This window comes from Colossoma macropomum, unplaced genomic scaffold (genome assembly GCF_904425465.1).
Source record: "Colossoma macropomum unplaced genomic scaffold, Colossoma_macropomum, whole genome shotgun sequence".
Classification (NCBI taxonomy): domain Eukaryota; kingdom Metazoa; phylum Chordata; class Actinopteri; order Characiformes; family Serrasalmidae; genus Colossoma; species Colossoma macropomum.
The window spans coordinates 30,192-44,999 of NW_023496019.1; the positions used below are offsets into that span (position 1 = coordinate 30,192).

Here is a 14,808-nt window from a genome sequence, read left to right on the forward strand (position 1 = left end):
TTATATTTTACAGTTAAAACACTGAATCATTCATGCTGCAGTCATTTGCTGAGAGACAAATCTGGTGTTTGGGCTCTTGAAAAAGGAGAAGTTGTTTTACTTTTGTTCTTGTTATTTTACTTTTGGTCCTCTAAATGTAATTAAAACATTACAGAGTTAAGCAATAACAGCAGTTCATGAGGCCCAACTATGAGTTTGTATGTACTGCAGAAGAGATCGGGGAAAAACAGGGAGAGAGGCAAGAGATGAACTCAGAACATACAAGATTCCACAGAAATGCAAGAAAAATGTACGAATGACAACTAGAGTAAGGAATGAACGACAGGAGTGACAGAGGAGTACAGAGGAGAAGCGAAGGCAGGGAGGATCCATCAGCCAGGGCCTGGGACAGCCAACCCTGTGTTTGTTTACCTTGTGAAAATTAGGCCTGATTTTAGTTAAGACTTGTACGTAAGATAAACACTGAAATATTAGATCTAAATAATATTAAGCTGTGTTCATTCATCAAATATAGGTTGAAATACGGTGAAGTCTGTGAATTCTGTGTTATGGTTGCTGTGAGTCGAACCCAGAAACACAAAATGCTACAGGTCAGATTTGAACTAGAAACCTCCTGTTTTCCCACAGTGTTAACACATTGTAGTGGTTTAGTATCTAATCAGTGACAATTTGAACACACTGGTCATGCATATTTTAGTCAATATTACTTTTCATGAGTCTAATTAAAGCTTCATTTTCACTGACGTTCATGATACAGTTCCACCATATCTGTGGCTACTGTTCATAGGTGTTTGGTTCCAGCTATCATGGTCCATGGTACTGTGGTCCAACTGAGCTGCAATGGTTTTGGGAATCAGTTGTTGGTTGGATGTTTGTTACATAACTTCTGTAAGATAATATTTGAACTGCAGCCCATTTGGTCAGATTCTGAAGAAGAGAGTGACTGCAGGGCTACAGCAGATTCAGAACCTGTCATTGATCTTAAGTGAGCTTTTCAAAACAAATAAACAAACTGGAATCAGCCAGAAACCAAAAGAGCACAGCTCAGCAAACAAGATGTGCTGTGAAACACTTTACAGACTGACTGGAACAAATTCAGCTTCATCTGGAAACAGTGAAAAAGCTGAGCTCAACCTGATATTCACACTGTTTCAGGGCTCTGAGGGGTCTACTTTGTGGAAGAGCGAATTGCTGACGTTGAGCCACTTTTGCTACAATGTTTGGGACTTCTTTGCTTTACTGTTTCTATTTGCAGAACTGTTTTATAAGAGCAACCAAACACTTGAGGAAGAGAGAGACAGATGGTGTGAGGGCCCGGTCCAGAGCTCAACCCACACCGGCCACTAGAGGGCGACGTAAGACTACCCCTAATCAAGGGAGATCCCACACTACACCTGTGGAATGGCCTATTTAAGAGCAATGCTCAGTTCCAGCCTCACTCAGTCTCTGCATAAATATCCTTACAAACGACTGGACTGGTAACCCGAGTAGAGACGAGAGCGTTCATGAAGGCTCTTGAGTTTTATCCTCTGTCTCTGCTCTTGAAAGAAAAGAAAAAAAAAACCCAAACAGTTCAAAGAAAATAAAGAAACACAACAGGTAAGAAAAACAGAGAGGGGAGAAGAAAAGACCTGAATGAAAAAAGAAAAACAATTAATATCTTTGTTTGATGTGAAATGATGTGAAATTATTTACTAAAGAACTTTGGGTTGGTATTATCAGTGGTCAGTCTCCTTTCACCTTGCCTTTGTATTTGCTTTGGGCAGTACTGCTTGGTGTTTTGCTGTTTCCTGCCCTGTGCTAGCCAGCTTCCCTGGCAGTCCTTTGTTCTCCCTCCCACTGTAGTGTATACAGTTAGAATTCTAGTTTCCACCCATTTTCGGGTCCTATTGGTTAAAGCCCACTCTATTTTCCCCACCTCAGCTGTGCTAGCACAGCGATAACACGCTTGTTCAGTGTTTAGTTTGTGTTTCACTTCCTTATATGTTCTGCTCTTGGGTTCTCCCTATCAACCCACACAAACAGCCCAATTCAGTAAGCTGCTCACAGTCCACAGGACTTACAGATGGGTTCTGGATGACTCTGAAAAAATTCATTCATGCACTCCAATCAGTTCATATATGTAACAAGATCACTGACTTTACTAAGCCCATTTTGAACATAATTAGAACAGTGTTAACCTTGATGAATGAATTCAACAGCTTTTATCAGAAAGCAGCTTCTATGGCTCACCTTCAAAGAACAAAAGTGAAACAAATAGAAAAAGGAAAATGACTGGATTCTGAATGCCAATCAATTAGAAAAGAACTAAGAAAACCATCAGCTGGTTCTGAGGCTTCTAAACGCTCTAACAGCTCCCAACACACAGCAGCAACTGAAAAAATTATGAATGATCCATGGAGAGGGGCACCCAGCCCCCCTCAATGCTGAATATGTAACGTCACTGCCTGAGAGACAGTGGGTAAGACCCCACCATACCCCTACCCTACTGACCCCCACCCTCAATACCCCCATCCTTCCGACCACCACCCCACACACCCACTCTAGTGACTTCTACCATACCGACCCCACCCCCATACCCCAAACTACGGACCCCCATACCCCGACCTACGGACCCCCATACCCCAAACTACTACAGACCCCCACCTCCCACACCACCATCCTTCCAACCCCTACCCCATACGCCCACTCTACTGACCCCTACCATATTGACCCCACCCCCCATACCCCCACCCTACAGATAATCATAATTACTAACCCTATAATTAAAATAATCTTAATCTTATTATAGTATTTACAGAAGTCAATACGGTCATTATTTATTTCAGATCTCGTAGTTATTTTGTTTGTTGCTATGGTTACAGTGTGTATTTGACAGTACTGCTAATAACGCTATTCTGAACTGCACTGAACTGAGAACAGAGAAACAGAGAGAGAACAGAGATGAACACTTACCCTTAACATCAGTGGGTTTATCTGATCTCTTCCATCTGACCACACCAGAACACCTCTTAGAGCAGGGCAGAGTAGCCGTCTCATTAAGCTTCACCTTCACTGTAGAAACAGCTGATTCAGACAAAGAAAGACAGAATCAGTAAAGGAGAGTTGAGAATTGGTTTAGCAACAGTTTAAGAAGTGGCTGTGTTAAAATGTTGGTTAATTATTGTTGATATTTGTAGAAGAAACAGATTAATAATGTCTTTATTAAACTCAACATCTAAAATATACATTACTATATTTTCCACTCAGTTGCATATTTTACATGCAGTTGCCATTTGGAATGATAATACTTTTTTATTAATTCCACAAAAACTGTCATCTAAATCAGTAAAACAGTTTTATACTTAAACAAAGCAGATAAGCTCTGATCTCAGACTTAAGAATTTTCTGTAATATAGGCCTAAAACAGTGTGAATATCAGGTTGAGCTCAGTATCTTTCAGTGTGTCCAGATGAAGCTGAATGTGCTTTTGTTCCAGTCAGTCTGTAAAGTGTTTCACAGCACGTCTTGTTTGCTGAACTGAGCTCTTTTGGTTTCTGGCTGATTCCAGTTTGTTTAGTTGTTTTGAAAAGCTATCATAATGTGTCCATCGGAACATATGGTTACTGTAAAAAACATAACGTTTTCATTTATGATAGAACACTTCTCAACCAATCGGGGGGGCATTTCCCAAATAACGACGCAAGTCACCGCTAAACTAACATTGAAGAAGAAAAACAATTATATCTTGCTTGATGTGAAATAATTAAATTATTTAAATTATTTATTTTTAATAAAATAAAAAATGATTACTAAAGAACTTTAGGTTGGTATTATCAGTGGTCAGTCTCCTTTCACCTTGCCTTTGTATTTGCTTTGGGCAGTACAGCTTGGTGTTTTGCTGTTTCTTGCCCTGTGCTAGCCAGCTTCCCTGGCAGTCCTTTGTTCTCCCTCCCACTGTAGTGAGTTCAGTTAGAATTCTAGTTTCCACCCATTTTCGGGTCCTATTGGTTAAAGCCCACTCTATTTTCCCCACCTCAGCTGAGTGGGTTTGATCCCTGCTTGTTCAGTTTTTAGTTAGTGTTTCACTTCCTTACATGTTCTGCACTCGGGTTCTCCCTAAAGCCTGTGTTCCTGGCTCACTCGGTTTATGTTGGTTTTCATGCAGGGAGGCCTGGGTTTGAATTCTCCTCTGAGTGAGTGAAAAGCGAGAGCAGCTAACACTGTAAAATGAGCTCTTGAACTATCTTGAACTGTCATCAAAATGTAGGTATTTTTCACTAAATCCTTCAAGAAAACAACCTGAAAAGGAATCAGAGTTTCGTGGACTGACAGAGAGAATAAGTGCTGGCAGAATTTGGACTTCAGTACACAAAGAGAGGGGGAAACAGAAGAACTTCAGGTATGGCAATACAACATCATACAGTGAGGGAGGATCAGTTGCTGAAAAACACACTGCTCAAAAGCTTTAAACTGAAAAAACTAGAACTCTCAGCTCCACTAGTAACTGGAGCTAACTGCAGAAGTGCCAGACGCCCCCAAGATGGAGCCGTTAGAAACTACAACACTGCCTGGTCAGCAGTGCAGTGCAGAGAGGTGGAGTGTCCTGTGAAGTGTAAGAGAGATCAGGCAAAGAAACAACACAAAGAAAAGACCCTAAAAGAGAACCAGACACTCTGTACGCAGACTTCATCCAGCTTTACGGCAAGAGGATCAAAAACAACCTGATCTTCCACACCGCCGCCCGTCCGCACGGACATCTGCAGACGCTACAGAGTCACCTTTAAAGAGGGCATCGGCAGAGGAGGAGGAGTCACTGTCTGCACAGACGAACACCTGGACACTGATAACTGTTACAGTGTTTTGGCAACACTGTATTTGACAGTCATGTTAATAATGCTATTCTGAACTGCACTGAACTGAGAACAGAGGAACAGAGAGAGATGAACACTTACCCTTAACATGAAGGTGCACATCACAGAGATCTTTACCATCACAGTCAGACGTGTACCAGCCTCTCTTAGTGGAATCAGCATCAGTGATGATGAGAGAGAGATCTCCCTTCAGGTACTGATCACGGATCATCTGATATCCCTCCTTCACTGATCTGCATGAAGTCTGATCACACTCAGCCAAAGTGTCACTGCGTTTACTGAACACAGTCCATCTTGCTGAACCAGAACATCTCTCAGAGCAGGGCAGAGTAGCCGTCTCATTAAGCTTCACCTTCACTGTAGAAACAGCTGATTCAGACACTGAAAGACAGAATCAGTAAAGGAGAGTTGAGAATTGGTTTAGTAACAGTTTAAGAAGTGGCTGTGTTAAAATGTTAATTATTGTTGATATTTGTATAAGAAACAGATTAATAATGGATTAATAATGGTTTTATTAAACTGAACATGTAAAATATACATTATTATATTTTCCACTCAGTCACCATTTGGAATCATCTAAATCAGTAAAACAGTTTTATACTTCAATGTTTTATTAGTGTTATACTCCAGTACCTGTAGTTACACTGTGATTTACTGGCTGATATGATGGTCAGTTTTGAATGGAAACACTTTTTAAACTCAACTAAACAACAGAAACTCCCTCTCTAATAACATAAATACTGTAAATTATGAGTTATGAATATAGTAGAATGGAGTTATTTTCACACGACAGTGCTTTGTGTTTAGATTACTGTTAAACTGTCTGTAATTCCTGACGCATCGTCAGCAGTGTAGTGGACGCAGCACCTGGGTTCAGCTTAAAAGACCTCCACAACCCCAAAGCTAACAGCTCGGGTTCCACAGAGTCCAGATGAAGCCGTAACACTGGGATTAAGACACTCACAAACTCTCTGTTTACGAGCCCCTGTCAGGAACCAGGAGCCATATTACAGAAAATGATTAAGACTGAGATCATAGCTTATCTGCTTTGTTGTCATGGTAACTTCAGTTAGGACTGAATTTGGGACAGAAGCCATTACAGAATAACAGCTCTGAAGTCTATAATCTCTTATTTCCAGATAAGAAAACGGTTTTACAGAAACGTCCTAACTAAGCAAAATCTCCTAAATATGTTCTTAACTTTAAGATGAACTCCAGAGCCTCTTAACTTCTGTTTAACCGTCTGTTTCTATTGTTTTATGCAGTGACAGTCAGCTCAGTTCACTATAACCAGCATAATGAGCTCCATTTCTCTAAACTGAAAACGCTGCTTTGACTTATGATTTTATTTTCTAACAGCGTTTAAAAATCTCAGACACTACAGACTCGAACATGTGTCTGTTTTTAGGAGGGATAACGTTTAAACAGCTAAAGTGGGGAGAGGCGTCGCTCTGATAAACAGCAGGGGGCGCTCTCACAGCATTCACAACTCACAGTTTATCACACTTTAGTTCTGTTTGACCTTTTTTTACCTTAGTAATGGTTGCTAATAGCCGTCTGACTAACTAACTTGATCATGTGTTGACATTTCAGCTGTGCGGATATGGTCGGTTGCTAGGTAACAGACAGTTGATTGTCAACTTCAATCGAGTAAGTTAAGATTTCCTAAATAGAGATAAGAAAAGATGCTGTAAGATAAGATAAGGTTCCTAAATTAAGGTCAGATTTGCTTCTGTAATATGAATTTGTGATGAATCTTATCTTGACCTGTCAGAACTTCAGACAAAAAGATAAGAAGTTTCTGTAATTCGGTATTCAAACTGTGAGTAACTGTTATGGTATTTGAAGCGTTTTTGTCCCTGATATCTTTAATTTATTCTGTTATTGTGGATCTGATTTAGATGAACAAAGGTACAGTGGAATTCCTGTGGATGAAGCTGCTCACTGTGTACCACCAATCAGAACTGACTTTATCTTAGCAGCGCCAAGAAAATTAGAGGTATCATTATGTAGCCTCAACATCTGACCATATTCAGAACCATCGCCCTGCTGAGCCTTCAAGTCCAGCCTCGTCCAGAATCTCGGAACTGTACTCGCCACGCTGCAACACAACCGGCCACTGCACCCACTCACACCCTAGGTGGCGCAAGTAGGCTTGTCACCGGGAAAGCGTTGAAGTCTTCCTCCTGGGGCTGCTGCTGACTGAGGCTGCTATGAACATCAGCTCACTCTAGATTTTCTCTACAGTCTTGTTTTGTATCTTTTAATAAAGTTTATCACTGAAAGTATCTTGAATTTAGTTTTTTGATGTTTAGCTCAATAAACTGCCCTTTTGATTGAAGTGTCCTTCGTGTGAGCGTGTTTTCTTACTTCCTGTGGTCAGCTGGGAGAGATGACTCTGGTTACCCTAGACCCTTATTTGAGTAACAATGAAATAATTAAATTGCTTATTTCCTCTACAGCAGTAAGTCACCAATAGCAAATAAACTGGCTCTGATGACACGATCTGATTGGTTGAGAAGTGTTCCATCACAAATGACAACATGTTGATTTTTTACAGTAACTTTTCCAGTCTGCTGAGCACAAAACAAACACAGACACATTGGACAATATTTAAACTGCAGCCCATTTGGTCAGATTCTGAAGAAGAGAGTGACCGCAGGACGACATCAGATTCAGAACCTCTCGTCTGTGATCTTAAATGAGTTTTTCAGAACAAATAAATAAACTGGAATCAGCCAGAAACCAACAGAGCACAGCTCAGCAAACGAGATGTGCTGTGAAACACTTTATAGACTGACTGGAGCAAAACCACATCCAGCTTCATCTGGACTCACTGAAAGATACTGAGGCAGTTTTACAGCTCTGTCTGTAACACAATGACTTATTATGATGAAGAAACAGCCAATATTAAAGCACATTTGATATGTTTAGGGCGTCTTTACTTTTCTCTTTACTTTGCAAAACTGCTGTGTAAAAGAAAACTGGAGTGTTTTATCAAGAGTAACAACAAAACATTAAAAATGTTGAGGTGAAAAACTTTAAGTGAGGAACTAAAACAGCACAGTGTGAAGAGTAAGAACAGTGCAGTACTCACCATCAGTGAATGTGGTGATCAGTAAGATCAGGACACAGACAGCAGAACTGTAGTACTGCATGACTGACCTACATCAACAGGAATCCTAAAAAAGACACATAAAGACCAATAAATAAGAAATCACCTGTATCTTAACAGCAACACCACCTGTTCTGAACTTCAGATGGGTCAGAGTTAGTAGTTCTGCTTGTTTTAGTTTTTTAAAGCCCTCCCTCTAAAGCCTGATCAGATCAATAGCAGCTGTTGTTCATGCTCACTTGTTTAGTAATATTTCTAATGCACCTGTGTTCACCATTCCTTTAAATGATACAGAGTAAAACTACATTAAGGCTCAGGAGGTTCAGTGGAGTCTTATACTGATGTTTCTTTCATATGGAACCTGGGAACATGAAAGGAGAGATGAACAAGATATGAAAGTTACACCTGGACCGAGTGGTGAAAATCAAAGTAAAATATTTCTTTTTATGTATTTATATCATGCTCTTGGCATCTCTTGAAGCTCGAAATATACAAAAGTTAATATGAAGTAGTTATTGCTTTACATCCAAAATCCTAAAGTTAAATATGATAGCCGACAGCTAGCTGCACCATATACAGTTGTTTTTAGTGTTGTATTTAATGCAGCCGCAATGTTATTGAAATTTAAAACACATAAAAAATGAATATAAAGCATTTAATGCATTATATTTCAAAAGCTAAAGGTTGTGCATTATTGCAGACACATCACTTCACCATACATAGTTGGTTTTAGTGTTCATAATGAAGCTGAAATATTATTGAAATTCAAAATATATCAAAATTATTATTATGTATTTCTGGCACTACATCCAAAGTCCAAAGGTTGCACATGATTGATGAAACCTAACTGCACCATAACATGCTGGTTTTAGTGGTGTATGTAATGCAGCTGAAATATTATTGAAGTTCAAAATACATAAAAAATTATACAAAGCGGTTATTCTATTACATCATTACATCATCATGCACAACGTTTGAATTTTGGATGTAACGCAATAACTACTTTATATTCATTTTTATTTATTTGAATGCCAATAGCATTTCAGCCGCATTACATACAACACTAAAAACAACTGTGTATGGTGCAGTGAAGTGTCAGAAATCATACACAACTTTTGGATTTTGGATATAATGCAATAACTACTTTATATTATTTTTTATATATTTTGTTCTTTAACAGCATTTCAGCTTCAGTATATGCAACACTAAAATTGTTAGTAAATGTTGTAGCTAAGTTGCAGCAATGATGAACAACCTCTGGATTTTGAATGCAATAATAACTACTTTATACTCAATAACTAATAACTATTTTTTCCATCTTGTATTTCATAAGGATTTTAGCTGCATTACTTACAACACTAAAATCAGCTGCATTAGATCCAAAGGTAAAATCCAAAGTTTGTGCATCATCACTAACATCTGTCTGCACAAAACACTGTTTATTTCACTGTTAAACGTAATGCAATAATAACAGAAATGCAAAAAGGAAAAAATCATGTAAAGTATTACATTAAAAATAGAGATGTTTCTCATAATTCCTAAATAGCTGCACCGTTTGTAGTTGAGCATTGTATTTAATGTGGTTGAACCACAATTGAAATAACAAAATGTAAATTAGGTATTCGATTACATCCATATTATTTTAAAATGAATGTAAAAGTTCAAATGAATATAAAATATTATATTATATTGTTATTCATTCCAAAAGAACTGCAGATGTGCTACTGCATCTCCAAGCTGTCTATTTGAAGACTGCCTCTAACTTGATACACTGAGTGTTTGGTGGATTTATAAAACTTTGTTCTGCTTAAAATAAATTGAATAAGATTTTCTCTTCTGCACTCTCATGTGATTATCTTGATAATCATCAAGCTAACTGTGTATCAGTACACAGGCAACATCACTTTTTACAGTATTACGGTATGCTCACTGGTAGAATAAGTGAGGGCCGTACACTTTAGCTACGGGTTAATTAAATGTCCTTTCTCAAAACTGAAGTGGTGCGCAATTCTCAGCACAGATCAAGGTAAACAACACAGCTGATCAGATGTGTATAGACACAGTGGCTATGGAGCCATTAATGGATTCTACTGTTAAAGGGAACAATAAAATACGCTTTTAAAAGCACGATTAGGAGGAAAACAAATGCGCGTGCACAGATGTAGGTTTGGTCTGCAAACATACGCACTTTATTCCTTTTGGAAATCTTGTTTCAGTTTTACTGCATAAACACAAAAAGAGAAGTACATTAAATGTCGCCCAGTTTCTGTGGTCGTACTGTCGTGAATATGTGTTCCCTAGTCTTCCAGAGTCCGTTCAAACATTATTAACGCAGAAAAGACCAATATCGAAAAACTACCTTTACCGTGGTCCGGGCATGAGTTCTGTTCAGTATAGTGTGTTCTGTTCAGTATGTGTTCTGTTCAGTATAGTGTGTTCTGTTCAGTATGTGTTCTGTTCAGTATAGTGTGTTCTGTTCAGTATGTGTTCTGTTCAGTATAGTGTGTTCTGTTCAGTATAGTGTGTTCTGTTCAGTATGTGTCCTGATCAGTATGTGTTCTGTTCAGTATAGTGTGTTCTGTTCAGTATGTGTCCTGTTCAGTATAGTGTGTTCTGTTCAGTATGTGTTCTGTTCAGTATAGTGTGTCCTGTTCAGTATAGTGTGTTCTGTTCAGTATGTGTTCTGTTCAGTATGTGTTCTGTTCAGTATAGTGTGTTCTGTTCAGTATGTGTTCTGTTCAGTATAGTGTGTTCTGTTCAGTATAGTGTCCTGTTCAGTATAGTGTGTTCTGTTCAGTATGTGTTCTGTTCAGTATAGTGTGTTCTGTTCAGTATAGTGTGTCCTGTTCAGTATAGTGTGTTCTGTTCAGTATAGTGTGTCCTGTTCAGTATAGTGTGTTCTGTTCAGTATATTGTGTTCTGTTCAGTATGTGTTCTGTTCAGTATAGTGTGTTCTGTTCAGTATATTGTGTTCTGTTCAGTATGTGTTCTGTTCAGTATAGTGCGTTCTGTTCAGTATGTGTTCTGTTCAGTATAGTGTGTTCTGTTCAGTATGTGTTCTGTTCAGTATAGTGTGTTCTGTTCAGTATAGTGTGTTCTGTTCAGTATATTGTGTTCTATTCAGTATGTGTTCTGTTCAGTATAGTGTGTTCTGTTCAGTATGTGTTCTGTTCAGTATAGTGTGTTCTGTTCAGTATATTGTGTTCTGTTCAGTATGTGTTCTGTTCAGTATAGTGTGTTCTGTTCAGTATGTGTTCTGTTCAGTATGTGTTCTGTTCAGTATAGTGTGTTCTGTTCAGTATGTGTTCTGTTCAGTATAGTGTGTTCTGTTCAGTATTGTGTGTTCTATTCAGTATGTGTTCTGTTCAGTATAGTGTGTTCTGTTCAGTATAGTGTGTTCTGTTCAGTATAGTGTGTTCTATTCAGTATGTGTTCTGTTCAGTATAGTGTGTTCTGTTCAGTATAGTGTGTTCTGTTCAGTATAGTGTGTTCTATTCAGTATGTGTTCTGTTCAGTATGTGTTCTGTTCAGTATAGTGTGTTCTGTTCAGTATGTGTTCTGTTCAGTATGTGTTCTGTTCAGTATAGTGTGTTCTGTTCAGTATAGTGTCCTGTTCAGTATAGTGTGTTCTGTTCAGTATAGTGTGTTCTGTTCAGTATAGTGTCCTGTTCAGTATGTGTCCTGTTCAGTATAGTGTGTTCTGTTCCGTATAGTGTGTTCTGTTCAGTATAGTGTCCTGTTCAGTATAGTGTGTCCTGTTCAGTATAGTGTGTTCTGTTCAGTATAGTGTGTTCTGTTCAGTATAGTGTGTCCTGTTCAGTATAGTGTGTTCTGTTCAGTATAGTGTGTTCTGTTCAGTATGTGTCCTGTTCAGTATGTGTTCTGTTCAGTATGTGTTCTGTTCAGTATAGTGTGTTCTGTTCAGTATAGTGTGTCCTGTTCAGTATAGTGTGTTCTGTTCAGTATATTGTGTTCTGTTCAGTATGTGTTCTGTTCAGTATAGTGTGTTCTGTTCAGTATATTGTGTTCTGTTCAGTATGTGTTCTGTTCAGTATAGTGCGTTCTGTTCAGTATGTGTTCTGTTCAGTATAGTGTGTTCTGTTCAGTATGTGTTCTGTTCAGTATAGTGTGTTCTGTTCAGTATAGTGTGTTCTGTTCAGTATATTGTGTTCTATCAGTATGTGTTCTGTTCAGTATAGTGTGTTCTGTTCAGTATGTGTTCTGTTCAGTATAGTGTGTTCTGTTCAGTATATTGTGTTCTGTTCAGTATGTGTTCTGTTCAGTATAGTGTGTTCTGTTCAGTATGTGTTCTGTTCAGTATAGTGTGTTCTGTTCAGTATGTGTTCTGTTCAGTATAGTGTGTTCTGTTCAGTATAGTGTGTTCTGTTCAGTATATTGTGTTCTATTCAGTATGTGTTCTGTTCAGTATAGTGTGTTCTGTTCAGTATAGTGTTCTGTTCAGTATAGTGTGTTCTGTTCAGTATTGTGTGTTCTGTTCAGTATAGTGTGTTCTGTTCAGTATAGTGTGTTCTATTCAGTATGTGTTCTGTTCAGTATGTGTTCTGTTCAGTATAGTGTGTTCTGTTCAGTATGTGTTCTGTTCAGTATGTGTTCTGTTCAGTATAGTGTGTTCTGTTCAGTATAGTGTCCTGTTCAGTATAGTGTGTTCTGTTCAGTATAGTGTGTTCTGTTCAGTATAGTGTCCTGTTCAGTATGTGTCCTGTTCAGTATAGTGTGTTCTGTTCCGTATAGTGTGTTCTGTTCAGTATAGTGTCCTGTTCAGTATGTGTTCTGTTCAGTATAGTGTGTTCTGTTCAGTATATTGTGTTCTGTTCAGTATGTGTTCTGTTCAGTATAGTGTGTTCTGTTCAGTATAGTGTGTTCTGTTCAGTATATTGTGTTCTGTTCAGTACGTGTTCTGTTCAGTATAGTGTGTTCTGTTCAGTATGTGTCCTGTTCAGTATAGTGTGTTCTGTTCAGTATAGTGTGTTCTGTTCAGTATGTGTCCTGTTCAGTATAGTGTGTTCTGTTCAGTATAGTGTGTTCTGTTCAGTATAGTGTTTCTGTTCAGTATGTGTCCTGTTCAGTATTGTTCTGTTCAGTATGTGTTCTGTTCAGTATAGTGTGTTCTGTTCAGTATGTGTTCTGTCAGTATAGTGTGTTCTGTTCAGTATAGTGTGTTCTGTTCAGTATGTGTTCTGTTCAGTATAGTGTTTCTGTTCAGTATACTGTGTTCTGTTCAGTATGTTTCTGTTCAGTATAGTGTGTTCTGTTCAGTATGTGTTTCTGTTTCAGTATATTGTGTTCTGTTCAGTATGTGTTCTGTTCAGTATAGTGTGTTCTGTTCAGTATGTGTCCTGTTCAGTATAGTGTTGTTCTGTTCAGTATAGTGTGTCTGTTCAGTATGTGTCCTGTTCAGTATATTGTTGTTCTGTCAGTATAGTGTGTTCTGTTCAGTATGTGTCCTGTTCAGTATAGTGTGTTCTGTTCAGTATAGTGTGTTCTGTTGCAGTATGTGTTCTGTTCAGTATAGTGTGTTCTGTTCAGTATGTGTCCTGTTCAGTATGTGTTCTGTTCAGTATGTGTTCTGTTCAGTATAGTGTGTTCTGTTCAGTATGTGTTCTGTTCAGTATAGTGTGTTCTGTTCAGTATAGTGTGTTCTGTTCAGTATGTGTTCTGTTCAGTATAGTGTGTTCTGTTCAGTATACTGTGTTTCTGTTCGTATGTGTTTTCAGTATAGTGTGTCCTGTTCAGTATGTGTTCTGTTCAGTATGTGTTTCTGTTCAGTATGTGTTCTGTTCAGTATAGTGTGTTCTGTTCAGTATGTGTTCTGTTCAGTATAGTGTGTTTCTGTTCAGTATAGTGTGTTCTGTTCAGTATGTGTTCTGTTCAGTATAGTGTGTTCTGTTCAGTATACTGTGTTCTGTTCAGTATGTGTTCTGTTCAGTATAGTGTGTTCTGTTCAGTATATTGTGTGTCTGTTCAGTATGTGTTCTGTCAGATAGTGTGTTCGTTCAGTATAGTGTGTTCTGTTCAGTATGTGTTCTGTTCAGTATAGTGTGTTCTGTTCAGTATGTGTTCTGTTCAGTATATGTGTTCTGTTCAGTATAGTGTGTTCTGTTCAGTATAGTGTGTTCTGTTCAGTATATGTGTTCTGTTCAGTAATGTGTTCTGTTCAGTATAGTGTGTTTCTGTTCAGTATGTGTTCTGTTCAGTATAGTGTGTTCTGTTCAGTATAGCTGTGTTCTGTTCAGTATAGTGTTCTGTGCAGTATAGTGTGTTCTGTTCAGTATATTGTGTTCTGTCAGTATGTTTCTGTTCAGTATAGTGTGTTCTGTTCAGTATAGTGTGTTCTGTTCATATGTGTTCTGTTCAGTATAGTGTGTTCTGTTCAGTATGTGTTCTGTTCAGTATAGTTGTTCTGTTCAGTATAGTGTGTTCTGTTCAGTATAGTGTGCCCTGTTCAGTATGTGTCCTGTTCAGTATAGTGTGTTCTGTTCAGTATAGTGTGTCCTGTTCAGTATAGTGTGTTCTGTTCAGTATATTGTGTTCTGTTCAGTATGTGTTCTGTTCAGTATAGTGTGTTCTGTTCAGTATATTGTGTTCTGTTCAGTATGTGTTCTGTTCAGTATAGTGTTCTGTTCAGTATGTGTTCTGTTCAGTATAGTGTGTTCTGTTCAGTATGTGTTTCTGTTCAGTATGTGTGTTCTGTCAGTATATTGTGTTCTGTTCAGTATGTGTTCTGTTCAGTATAGTGTGTTCTGTTCAGTATGTGTTCTGTTCAGTATAGTGTGTTCTGTTCAGTATATTGTGTTCTGTTCAGTATGTGTTCTGTTCAGT

General features: G+C 38.3%; 1 protein-coding gene across 6 annotated transcripts in view; it reads right to left on the bottom strand.

Moving 5' to 3' along the window:
- Positions 1 to 14,808, bottom strand: part of LOC118803960 — a 62,929-nt gene that overhangs the window by 1,373 nt on the left and 46,748 nt on the right. For 5 of the 6 annotated variants that reach the window (XM_036564524.1, XM_036564522.1, XM_036564526.1 and 2 more), the window contains exons 2-4: positions 7,951 to 8,035; positions 4,935 to 5,234; positions 2,956 to 3,078 (exon numbers count right to left, since the gene is read on the bottom strand). In XM_036564524.1, the coding sequence (XP_036420417.1) occupies positions 2,956 to 3,078; positions 4,935 to 5,234; positions 7,951 to 8,011 (484 nt within the window). In that variant the 5' untranslated portion in view covers positions 8,012 to 8,035. The remainder of the gene's footprint in view (positions 1 to 2,955; positions 3,079 to 4,934; positions 5,235 to 7,950; positions 8,036 to 14,808) is intronic. The other variant, XM_036564527.1, reaches the window with a different exon arrangement.